Below are 12,855 nucleotides of genomic sequence, written 5' to 3' on the forward strand. Positions count from 1 at the left end.
TTCAGCAGATTTGCTCTGCTTCCTACAGTGCCAGCCAGTTGACCTGCATCTCCATATTTTATACCCACCTCTAACCTCTAATCATCTCTGGCATATGTACCTCTTCTTGGAAATTCCATAACCCTCTTAGCATGGTTTCCTTCTGTAACCTCCTATCTCACCTGCTAGCTCACTCCTCCCTCCAGACAATTTATCTTCCTTGGAACATAACAGGAGTTGCATTCTCATCTGTTCTAAAAATCACACCAAATTACAGACTTAATTATGTTACTTTGAATTACAATAATGTTAATTAATTGTTAATTCTTATTCCAAATAATCAGCTGGAATGGTACTGGGGAAAATCCAGTGTATGGTCTTTTATAACTATTCATTTGCCTTGGTGTTTAAGATCAAAGGCATTAGTTTGATGATGTTCTTGGTTTAAGACAACAAAGCTGGTGTGTTGTAATCAGCACCGACATGTACATGCATCTCTTGCTTTTTTCCCCTACTGTTTTCCTGCTGTAGTGTCAGCCTACTATTCACTAAAGAAATGTTTTAGTGTGTACATGTAAGGTATTTAGAAGATGTCTACTCAATTATTCTTAGGTTTTGGAAAGCGATGTATGCTGGAAAAGGTCTGTATACTTATAGTAGGATTTTTGGTTTTGTTTATATCTAGATTGAGGGCTTTTTCATTTAAAAAAATCAAAGAATGCCTACAGAAGAAATAGCCATATTTCGTATTAATTTGCTATGTAACACACTTGTACTGAGGAGCACTATTTAATTTTAGTTTATATTTTTACTCTAAATACTCAATAGAGGAGTCCAATTGTCCTGTTGGCTGGATGTGTTCAATATGAAATCAGAGCACACTTCTAATTTATTGGTTCCACGCATCTTACCCAGTTTTAGTAGCAGTTACATATTTTTCAGTTTCCGATTCTCAAAAAATTCTGTATCTTCTTTAACATGCCTCAGTAAATCACTTGGTAAGCACGTGGTTAGCAGGCAGTCCTTGGAAATCTGGAGTGATACTATGTTTGAAGCTTGGAGTTTCCTGGGCACCTAAACTTAAAACTCAACAGTCATCTGTATACATCTAGTTTTGTGCCAGGACTTACCAGACAGAACTTTCCCCCTCTTTGCTTCATGATCCAAATCTCCAAATTATAGATAACAGTAGCTGATGCTGAAGATTGGATCAGTTTCAATCAAAACTAAAGACTAATCTCTTTCTTTCTATTTCACTGAAGTTCAGTTCACTGCTATGTATGATCTGAAACCTACCAGAAAGATAATAAAATCAAGTTGTTCTCCAGCAAATGCTTTGTTTCACAGTTTGAGAGTAGCTTGCAAGACGATTTCCTGCCTTTTGCAGTGAAAGTACAAAGGTCCTGTCAAAAAAACAAACATTCATTTAAAAAAAAAAAAATCATTCAAGTTCATTCTTTAGGGAAACAAGAGACAGCATGTCAAAAACCTAACAGTGGTTTCTCTCCATGCTTACCTGTGATGTTTGTTTAAATGTAAGCTTCAGCGTTATTTTAGACACCTTTGGATATTCCACCTAATCTCTAGCTGCCACTTCTGAAGAGAAGCTATTGTCATCTATTCTTTTAGCTTTTGCGGCCCTTTTTTTAAAATTTTTTTTTTCTTTTTTTTTCTTTTTTTTTTAAACCCAGATGTAAATTCCAACATGGGACTTCAGGGGTAAAAAAAAAAATAAAACAGTAAAAGAAAATTATAAACCATGCTGGCTTCAACAATATTGTGTTTGATACATCTCTCAGTGAAAAGTCTCTAATACAGTGATTTGGCAACAGTCACAGGTACTCGGCTCTAAAATGTGAAACGTATTATGTTATTAATGAGTCCTGGTTTAGTGAATCTTGAAGAATTAAACCAGTTTACAGATGGACAAAGGAATTCTTTTGAAGGAGTGGCAAATCCTGCTGGATTACAAGAACAGTTTACAAAGGAGGAAATAAAGTAATCTTAATACTTCCTCTTGCTTCACAGACTTTCAGTAGTTAGCTCAAAACAAACCATTCAAAGAGTTTTTTCTGGCTAGGCAAATGACTACAACAGTCACACACATGTATACAGGAAATAATAATGGATTTTTACTTATAGCTGCTGCTTTACTGCCATTGAAGAATCTGATAAAAAAGTGAAGATAAATATCAACCAGTTTCTGTCAGAGTACTGATAAGTAGAGAAGATAGCTTCAAGGAGAAACAGCACCAGCAAGGATTATTCAAAAACAGTGGGAAGATGACCTAACAACTGAGAAAGGATAGCAACCCGAGCTCACAGAAAAGGAGGCAGCAGGGCTGTGGGGTTTTCTGACTTATGTATAAGATTCAAAAACCGGCTCAGTTCTCAAGACCTGCATCCAACAAACATGAACCAAGTGCCTCTAGATCATCTCAATCACAGCCAGAATAAGCTCAATGCCAGGAATACCCAGCCTTCACATTCATGATGGTGGAGAAATTGTTATAATTTAAGATACAGTACAGGGACACTGTTGAAATCATCAAAAGGAAAATATAAATCTGATCACCTGGTAAAATTCTCTCACCTTTAATCTCTAGAATCTTTATATAATGTCCCCAAGTACCTTAACTAGATCATAGAGTCATTTAGGTTGGAGAAGATTCTTAAGATCATCAAGTCCAACTGTACACCAACCACGCCAAGTCCAGCTATAAACAACGTCCCTAAGTGCCACATCTGCATGTCTTTTAATACCTCCAGGGATGGTGATTCAAACACTGCCCTGGGCAGCTTGTTCCACTGCTTGACAGCATGGATGCAACTCCATTCACCACCACTTTCTGGGCCCAGCCATCCAGCCAGTTTTTTACTCAGCAAACCACAGAGTATCAGTTTCTTCATGAGAATGGTGGGGGAAACAGTGTCAAAGGTTTTACTGAAGTGCATGTAGACAACATCCACAGCTTTTCCCTCATCCACTAAGCTGGTTGCCTTTTCACAAAAGGAGATCAGGTCAGTCAAGCAGGACCTGCCTTTCACAAACCCATGCTGGCCGGGCCTGATCCCCTGGTTGTCTTGCATGTGCCACGTGATCCCAGTCAGAATGAGCTGCTCCACAACCTGCCCCAGCACCGAGGCCAGGCAGACAGGTCTGTAGTTCACTGAATCCTCCTTCCAGCCTTTCTTGTAGATAGGTAACACTTTTGCTCACTTCCAGTCAACTGGGACCTCCCCTGTGAGCTGGGACTGCTGGTAATTATTTGAAAGATGCTTCTGCTTTCTGCTGTGTGGTCAGTTGTTTTCTTTGTCCTCTCACAATTTGATGACTTGAAAGACATGAGACTGAGTGCCAGGAGACCTCAGACACATGAACACAAATGACTGTTTCACTGACATTTCACAGTATCACTGGAAGCCAAAGGCAGCTTTTTAAGATGTAGTTAGAGCTGCTATCCTAATCTTTTCAGTTTCTCTCTGTGGCCAGAGAGAAACTTCTTTGGACAGCATGAGCACTATTTTAATTTAAGACTATTTTCTGTATTCTGTATTTTCTATTTTCATTTCAGAACTCAGTATTCTATTTGCATATTAGCAAGAAAACAGTTACTAAGTAAAGGATAGACAGAAATTCATAAAAATTTTAACTCTTTCTGAGAAGGTTTACTCCTTACAGGCTTCAAAAAAAGTTGAAGTTTACTTTCAAGTCCAAATATGCTTTCACTGTAAAACGGTCTGTTTGTATAAGGATGTCAGAGATAACTTAAGTTCCTAGCAACTCATGATGAGGTGAGTCAAGGCTTTCTGGGATTGTCGGAAAAACTGATTAAGCAGTGCCAGATAAGAAATTCTTCAAATTATTTAAACAACTGACACATAAATGATCTCTTATTTTAAAAGTTGTCATCAGTACTAAAATAAACTTTATGCATACACTTTATTATTTTTATAAATCTACATCTAAAACAAAACTCGTCCAACTGAATATCTTTGAAACGTTCATAGGAATTCTCATGAAAACATTTTTCCATATGGATATAATCCAAAATTTTGTGAGAACATCAGAATATTTATAAATCTTGTGGTAAACTAGGCCGCTAATTTTTTCAGGACACTGAAACTAATTTTAAGTGGAAAAAAAAAAAAGGAAAACTAAGTAAAAAAAAAATTACTTGTTGTTCTCACTTGGTTTAGAGCCTACAAAAAGGCCACCTTTACATTTCCTACCATTGGTGACATGGGCATCTACTCCTGAAAACTTACCTAGCAGTTGCATACCTCATGCAAATGAAATTGCAATCTATAATTGTTTAATATGCTCTTCACTTACGAAACTCCAGCCAAGTATCCTAAAGGACCACAAAAATAATGGCAAACCACATGAAAACATTTATTTTTAGTACCACAAAAACTTCAGAAGAAACCTCTATAACTTCCAGAGTCAAAAAAACACATTGTAGAGTTTTTAATTAGACCTTGTGGTTACTATGGGAAAAAATTGTCACTTAACAGTACAAATTCCCATTTTTCTGGGTTTAATTAATCTGAAAACTGAAAAAAACCACAAAAAAACCAAAACAAACAGTCCCCATCCCCACAGTCTTTAAGTATGCAAGAATCCAGTGTTCTTTTGTCACTAAGTTCTCAACAGAGTTACTGTTTTCATGTCCTAATCTCTCTTGCTTTCTGTCACTAGTTAGACAAACTGATGTCTCAGTGGACCAAGCATTATGGCTACTCAGTAGGGGGTTTTGTTTCTCTAGTTGGATTTTTGTTTGCCTTGTTTGTTGTTGCTGTTTTAAAGATGGCATTTCCTGTGGCACTGATGTCTGTCTAGTCAATTCTGAAATTGAAAGTAAATTGGCAATTACCATCCATGACTAGTTTGATATAAATGGTACACACAAAAACACACACGTATTATCGAGCTGGATACAGTGCACATCCACAAGTGGACAATCACCACATAAAACAGCTTTAAAATTAAACTAGACTCAGATTGAGGAAAGTGCAGAGAAAAATTATGGCTTAGCCTATGCCTAAATCAGTCCTAATACTATATATTTTCTAAAATATCCCTTTCTGGACTGTTAGACTTATCAACAAGTTTAGTAAAGTACTCTGCAACAATCGCATCTTTTACTTGCTTAATTGATTTTTTTATTACTTGACAAAAATAAACGTTTAAAACCTCTCCAAGTGCACTGGACAAATTATTTTCACAGAACTCTTTCTACCACCAGAGTCCCCAAAATACCGTGATGAGGCACAAATAAGGGAAGGCTGCGTTCTCACACAAAGATTGCTTCATAGATCCTTCAGGGTCTCTCTCTTAGCCAAGAGTATTTGCTCCTAGGTATCGTTGCACCTGTCTCATCACTTGTGTTTGAGCAACAGATGCAATGTTGCAATTACTTTCTTCAAATGTAATCAGGGCAGGTTTCTCTTAGGCCTCCCCCAGTGTTGTACACACACACATTGGCACACACACATTAAAGCAGAAATGTTTAAGTCTCAGCAGGGGAATTCAGAAGCTTGCCTCTGTTCCTCCTGTAGCCCGGATCTGAAAGGTTTTAACAAACGTGGCTGAAACAGCAGCTGGCCCTCTTTACCAATCCATCCCCACACATGCAGAGGTTATACAGGGGCACACACACGCATGCAAAGCATGCACCTCCTTTAAAAGAAGGCCCAAGAAGTAAAATCCCCTTCCTTAACGCATCACAGAATCATAAAATTTTGAAGTATTATTTCCTTCAGAGTTTGCCTAACCCAATTACAAGGACAGAGGTCATGCTTATACTTTACGGCTTAAAGAAATCCAGGCATTCCTGGATAACTAATAAAATAGATATAACGCTTATACAAAGAAAGCTGTTCAAGTACAGATGAAAAAGACTACTTACTTTTAACTTTCTTTTGTCTTTTCTACCCTGCACAATAGGGACTGTCTTCAAAATTAAAGATTTCTTCCTGCAACTGCCCAAATGTAGCCTTTGGCTAAAATGCCTCTCTCCTAGCTCAGACCACAACTAATATTTAAACCACGTGAATAATATTTGAGATAGTCCCAACAGCTCAATTTCAATTATCACATTTTTTTCTCCTTATTCATAGTACCCATTTCAATAAGAGGGCCTAGACCCTCTCTTTGTAGCCTCCACCTGCAGCTGTCAGAGTAGCTGAAGCCTGTCAGACAGCATGCAAATATATATGAATAGCAGCCAAGAAGGTACCTTACAGCTTTACTTAGGATAACCTGGAATATCCCAAAATGTTTCTTCTGCTTCACACTGGGAGCCACTCAGAATTGTTAACACTTGTTATAAGCTTAAGATAGCACCTGCTTTGAACACTATGATAGCTATATTAGGTTCAAAATAGGAATGGAGAGAGGAAAGACCACAAACCTACCTGAAAAAGCTGTAACTCTTCCATACTTGTCAAAAAGGAAATGCAAAATAACATCTAATAAATTTCTGTAGGCACAACCAATTAACTTCTCAACTGACTCCAAAATAACTCCATACATTACTTTTCTCTCTAAATATTCGGGGGGGGGGGAGGGGAAGAAATTAATATTACTTTCATTTGAAAGTAAAGAGAACAGTAAAGATGCTCTAGAATCCTTGCCTAGAATTCTAGAATGAGGAAGTAAGCAATGCATTGCTCTCAGGATATTTGGTTGAAATTTACACTGTAAGCCAGAATTCTCAAACTTTAGAAAAGTGTAGGAAGAGTTCCCTTCCTGATCAACCAAAGGACCTGCTACAGTTGCTATTCTCCATGCAAGGAAGAGGAAACAGAGTACTACTGTCTACTGAAACCTAAAAAAAGTCAGTGCACGTTGCTTATGGAGACTGGGACATGACACAGCAAGTACGAGCATCTGCACAAGCACACACCCTCCACGGATATTTAAGCTTATAATTTATTTGGCAGAGACGAAATTAAAAGTGCATCAAAGTTGCAAAACGAAACACAGCTATTTTCTTAAGATAGGCAGCTGAAACAGGAATTAATTGATCACTAGGTCAATGGAGAGTATCCTGCAAGGTTCAATTGTTTGGATCCCTTGCCAAGTGAAGTGAACAGCATGTGGTAATGAATGTTATATAGACAACACAAAAATCACAAAACTGTAGGACAGGAGACCTGCTGCTCTAACAATTCAGCATATTTTTCATACAACAGTGAACAGAAATAAAAATGTTCTCAGATGCCCTTTCTTCCTATTTAGGTCTAGCCCACGTGAGAGAAACTTCCAAGTTATAAAAGAGAATCTCCTCTTGATCTCCAATCTTTTAAGGAGATAAAAAGCGGTATTCATTAACATAGCATGAATCATTTTCCTTACTACAGGTACTGAACAAACAGAAAAGTCTGTCATTTTCCAGCTAGTTATTTCTCATAATGACACAAATGTTTAACTTGCCAGGTAGAACCATTATTGTGGAGCGAGGGAAGAACAATATGGTTATTGTATCTGAATAATTATTTACTCTGATACTTCAAGTTCAAGCAAAATTGACGTAAAAGGGAAGGAGTGCAAACTGAATTCAAGCAAACAGTGATGGTTTTACACTGACACAACGTTAGGCAGATTTTGTAAAGCAACCATGCAGAGTTGCCAGTCGAGCTTCCAGTAACTGATTTTCACCCCAGTTTAATCAACACACGTGATTTCACCCAAATCCTAGGTATCTGTGTTTCTTGGAACACTTACAGATAAGCATGTTTTTACACATCTCTAGCAGGCTACCATGAACATCCTCCTGCTTTACTCAAGCAGGACTACAAAGAAATAATCCCCAGAGGTTATAAGTTTAAAACTTACACTTAACTAAGAACATGCTGAAAGGTACTTTCAGCTGATGGGATTATTTTTTTTGTTTACTCTCTTATGGACGCAGTTGCCATACTGACTTAAGAGGAATCTCCACTCTATGCATTCAACATTTTAAGGACAAATGGAACAGAACATCATTGAATATGAGTCAGCAGTGTGTCCTGGCAGCCAAAAGGGCCAACTGTATCCTGGAGTGCAGGATACAGTATCAAGCAGGAAGATATAGAAATTTTATTTCATAAGGCATACATTACAGAAAAAAAAAAAATCCCCAAAAGTCAAATATTCTGACAGTGTAATTAGGGATTAAAGTGTGACACACAGTTCAAGATTTGTAGGCAATGACAAAGTCCAAAATAGCTACCCTTTATTTTTTCTAATCATGTGTCCTGCAAAGGAAAATGATATAAAGATAGTAACTATCCTAAAGGCACACATTTCCAGCAGATATTAGTATACTCCTTAGGTTTTTTTCTAAATTACTCAAGAAAGTAGATGTCTTCATTGTATTTCTAGCTTGGAACAGGCTGAGAGGAGACATTTGAAAGAATAAAACGTGAAAAGCTGTATTTTTCATCTGTGAAATTTTTACTTTGAGGCAAATTTTGTTCAAAAGTAAGCATAACCACCACATATGATTCCCTTTCCAGGACATTTTACCCCAAATCATCAAGGAGATATTGAACGTTTTATTTTAAGCTACATGAGTAGGTATTTGTTGCCTTACTTATGTTTAAATGGAAGATGTTATCAAACAGTACTCTTACTCTGAATTAACGAGACCTGACTGCTATTGCATGTCTGAATTCCATACATTTCCTTCACAGGCTGATGACTGATGAGTTATGTCCATTTCAACTGACAATGCTGGCAAGCAAGCAGGTGTAAAGAAATTGGAATTCAAGCCTGTATTAGCCCTCCTGAGATCTGCCCAGTTCAAAAGTTACACAAAGGTTTATTTAACCTGCAGAAGAGGCTGCATTGTCTACAGGGAAAGCACAATGGCTGGCTGAGCACCCGCACAAATGAGGCAGGACGCACACGGCATACTCACATACAACAGCGCCTTCCAGTGGCTCCAAAGGGAGAAGTAAAACACTGACTCCCACGATGTGAACACACACACACACAAAACTACAGCTGCAAACATCAGCCACACAGCCCTTAACTGTGGGAGCAGAACATACAACGCTGGGGAGCACAAAGCACCACTAGAGCACCACGTACAAAAATGAAGAGCAGTATATCAGGTTTTCAATTTGTCTCCAAAACTCCTAGGGCAGAGCAGATTTAGTTATGTGAATAATGAGAGCTTATTGTACAGTAAGGAAAACATAAATATTGGGTTTTCTTCCTAAAGTAATATGGGATTGACAAAAAGCCAGGGAAAAATTAACAGTTAACCATTTCAAATTGCAAATTAATCCTCAGCACCCAATCTTTAATATAGTTTATCAGTGATTAACTCCTGGAAATACAGAATGGATATGTGCGTTGCTGCGCAGTAAACTAGATCTGGTAATCAGAATCTCTCCCTACTGTCAGATTAACAATCTATGACATTTACAATATCAGAACAAGCTAAAGAAGCGAGCTCATTTATCAAAAACTCTCAAAACAGTATTAACTAAAGGTTTTGTCTTGCAATTAGCTTTTTAGTTGATGAGCTGCTGCCATTAGGTCCTACAAATCATTTAAAAAAAAGTACTTGCACAAACCAGAATAAGACACACTCCCATAATTCTACTGACAATTTATATTCTCATGAGGTCCTGTAAACACAATTATTTTATAACAAATACATACAATATGTGGTTCCATATTTACATACAATAAAAATACCAAACCACTTCTGTTAATTTAAACTTCAGACCACTGCACTTGAGCCTCCAAGCTACAATTCAATATACACTGATGACAAAACACTTTCTACTTTTACCTATATTCAAACCATGCAAAGAACAGCATTAATCAGCAAATATTCACTGTGCAAAATTTGACCTTTCATACTGGGACCTCCATGAGAACACCGCTGGCACAATTAACTTGCGTTTTTTTCAATACTTAGAGGGGGCTTCTAAGCAAGCTGGGAACAAACTTTTTAGCAGGACCTGTTAAAACAGGACAAGAGGTAATGGTTTTAAACGGAAAAAGGGTAGACTCAAACTAGATACAAGGAAGAAGATTTTCGCAATGAGGGTGGTGAAACACAGGTTGCCAAGAGAGGTGGTAGATGTCCCATCCCTGGAAACATTCAAGGTCAGTTGGACAGGGCTCTGAAGATGTCCCTGCTCATTGCAGGGGGAGCCGGACTAGATGACCTTTAAAAGTCTCTTCCAACCCAAATTATTCTATTATTCCCTTTTAAATTCCATAAAGTTTTATTGAGTTTTTCTTTACAGATGAGACTGACTTTCCTATGCAAACATGTGCCACTGGTACTAAAAGTTTAAAGAAATGTAGTAAGTTAACATTAAAGTCTTTTAGCTTTACAGTACAAAACCTGGTCATTACAGAAGACTAAAAGCGTGAAACTTAAGTGTTTCACATTAATTCATAATTTAATAATTTTTAACTGTCCGTCTCCAGCTATTTACTCCTCTATGCAGAAAAACAACCCTAAGCATATAATAGTTATCTATGCTGTCAAAACAGGAAGCAATCTTCACCAAGTTCAACATAAGGCAAGTCGTATTGGATTCTCTATGTTGGCTTTCAAGGTCTCCAGAAACTTTGAAGCCAGTTCATCATCCACCACTCGACCATCACTTGAAAGAGTCACTGTCATGCGTTGATGCTGTTCAAGTTTCTCATTCCCTTCTTCATCTTCCACAATCCTGAGCTCTGGTCTTGCTCGGCCCACAGCTAGGATGCAGGCCTGAGGAGGGTTTATGACTGCAGTGAAACCACTGATGCCAAACATGCCCAGATTGGAGATACTGAATGAAAGAGAAAAGAATTATCAGTAACATCAGAAACTGCACATTCCCTAGAAGAAATAATCTATATTCAATGAGTACAATGGTCTAAATCTCTTCTAAGGCAAAACCCATGAAGTTAAAAATAGATCTGAAATGTTTTCAGCTGAGCACATTTAGACTCTCAAGAGTTTGGGATTTTTGCAATTACAAATAATGCACCTTTTTAAAAGTCCCATTTCTTTACAGCAATATATTCTTGCACAGCACACACTAAAGGCAGAAAGTAGGCCAGCAAAGTGATAACTTTAAATACACTTTGCTTATCCCTGTTCCAAGCCAAATGTCTTCTAGACTGAATCTCACAACTTGAAGTTACAGTGGCTGCTGACATCCACCAAGTGACACAGTTTGGACATCTAGGTATCACTCAGGCACAGGAAAGTATCATTATGCCTTTCCCCCTTGAACATTTCTGTCTGCGTCACCAACTGTGAAATGGTATATTAGAAATGGCTTGGACTCTTTTGTGACAGATTGTCAGTTGAGAAAGCTGACACACCATTTCCTCCTTTGGGTTATAATTATGGTAAAGAGTGAAAAAACAATTACACTGTAAAGAATCGTAGAATAGTTTTGGTTCAAAGGGACATTTAGAAGTCATCCAGTCCACCTTCCCCTGCAATGAACATCCTCAACTAGATTAAGTTGCTCAGAGCCCCCTCCAACCTGACCTTGAATGTTTCTAGGATGGGGCAGCTACCATCTCTCTAGGCAACCTGTGTGTGACAAGTTGTGACCCTCATGGGTCTGTCTGTACTGGGACCAGTGCTGTGTAATGTCTTCATCAGTGTCACAGATGGTAGGATAGAGTGCACCCTCAGCAAATTTGAAGATGACACCAAGCTGAGTGGTGCAGTTGACAAACCTGAGGGATGGGATGTCATTCACAGGGACCTGCTCAAGCTCAGGAACTGGGCTCATGGGAATCGCATAAAGTTCAACAAGGCCAAGTGCAAAGTGCTGCACCTGAGTCAGGGTAATCCCTGATATCAATATAGGCTGCGGAGGGAACTGATCAAGAGAAGCCCTGCAGAGATGGACTTAGGAGTGCTGGTGGATGAAAAGCTGGTCACGAGGCAGCAGTGCATGCGCGCAGCTCAGGAGAAACCGTATCCTGGGCTGCATCAAAAGCAGTGTGATCAGCAGGTCAAGGGAAGTAATTCTGCCCCCTCTGCTCCGGTGAGACCTCACCTGGAGTACTGCATCCACTTCTGGAATCACAGAATCACCAAATCAAGTTGGAAAAGACTTTTAGGATCATCAAATCCAACAATCAACTGCCACCACCACATGTCCCAAAGTGCTACATGGACATGCTTTTTGAACACTTCAAGGGATGGTCTCAACCACTTCCCTGAGCAGCCTCTTCCAATGCTTGACAACCCATTTCATGAAGAAATTTTTCCTAATATCCAGCAAAAACTGCTTCTGTTGCAACTTGAGGCCATTTCCTCTCCTCCTGTTACTTATTACGTGGGAAAAGAGACTGACCCCGTCACCTCACTGCAACCTCCTGTCAGGTAACTGTAGAGAGTGATAAGGATCCCCTGAGCCTCCCTTTCTGCAGGCTGAACAACCCCAGCTTCCTCATCTGTTCCTTACAAGACTTGTGTTTTGGACCTTTCTTGGCTCTCTTGCCCTTCTCTGGACTAGCTCCAGCACTCCAGTGTCTTTTTTGGGGGAAGTAGCCAAAATTTAACACAGTACTCAAGTTGGCCTCACCAGTGCCAAGTACAAATGAATTTAACCTGAACCAAGATAACTGCTTCACCCTGATACAAGACAGCATAGGTTTGGCCCTCAGAATCATCAAATGAAGTTTTGTCCTAAGTGGAGCAAGATTTTAAAAGCAATGCATTAAAACACAATAGAACAGTGAGGATAAAACAGTTCTGAATCCATGCTGCATGTATTAAATGCTGCTAGAGAGTTTTACCTAAAAGATCCTCCCTGGTACTCTTCTGGTAACAGTTTTCCATCTCTAGCCTTCTTTGCTAGAGCCTAAGGAAAGTGAAAGAAGAAAAAGAGGCACAGAAAAAA

The 12,855-nt window shown here is 38.7% G+C and overlaps 1 protein-coding gene across 3 annotated transcripts in view; it reads right to left on the reverse strand.

Annotated features, from left to right (window-relative positions):
* Nucleotides 1–10,194: 10,194 nt before the first annotated feature.
* Nucleotides 10,195–12,855, reverse strand: part of PDHX (pyruvate dehydrogenase complex component X) — a 37,190-nt gene continuing 34,529 nt past the window's right edge. For all 3 annotated transcript variants that reach the window (XM_027882189.1, XM_027882191.1, XM_027882190.1), the window contains exons 10-11: nucleotides 12,752–12,816; nucleotides 10,195–10,773 (exon numbers count right to left, since the gene is read on the reverse strand). In XM_027882189.1, the coding sequence (XP_027737990.1) occupies nucleotides 10,509–10,773; nucleotides 12,752–12,816 (330 nt within the window). In that variant the 3' untranslated portion in view covers nucleotides 10,195–10,508. The remainder of the gene's footprint in view (nucleotides 10,774–12,751; nucleotides 12,817–12,855) is intronic.

This window comes from Empidonax traillii, unplaced genomic scaffold, assembly GCF_003031625.1.
Source record: "Empidonax traillii isolate 1590-97213 ecotype Southwest subspecies unplaced genomic scaffold, ASM303162v1 scaffold103:size1334136, whole genome shotgun sequence".
Lineage (NCBI taxonomy): Eukaryota > Metazoa > Chordata > Aves > Passeriformes > Tyrannidae > Empidonax > Empidonax traillii.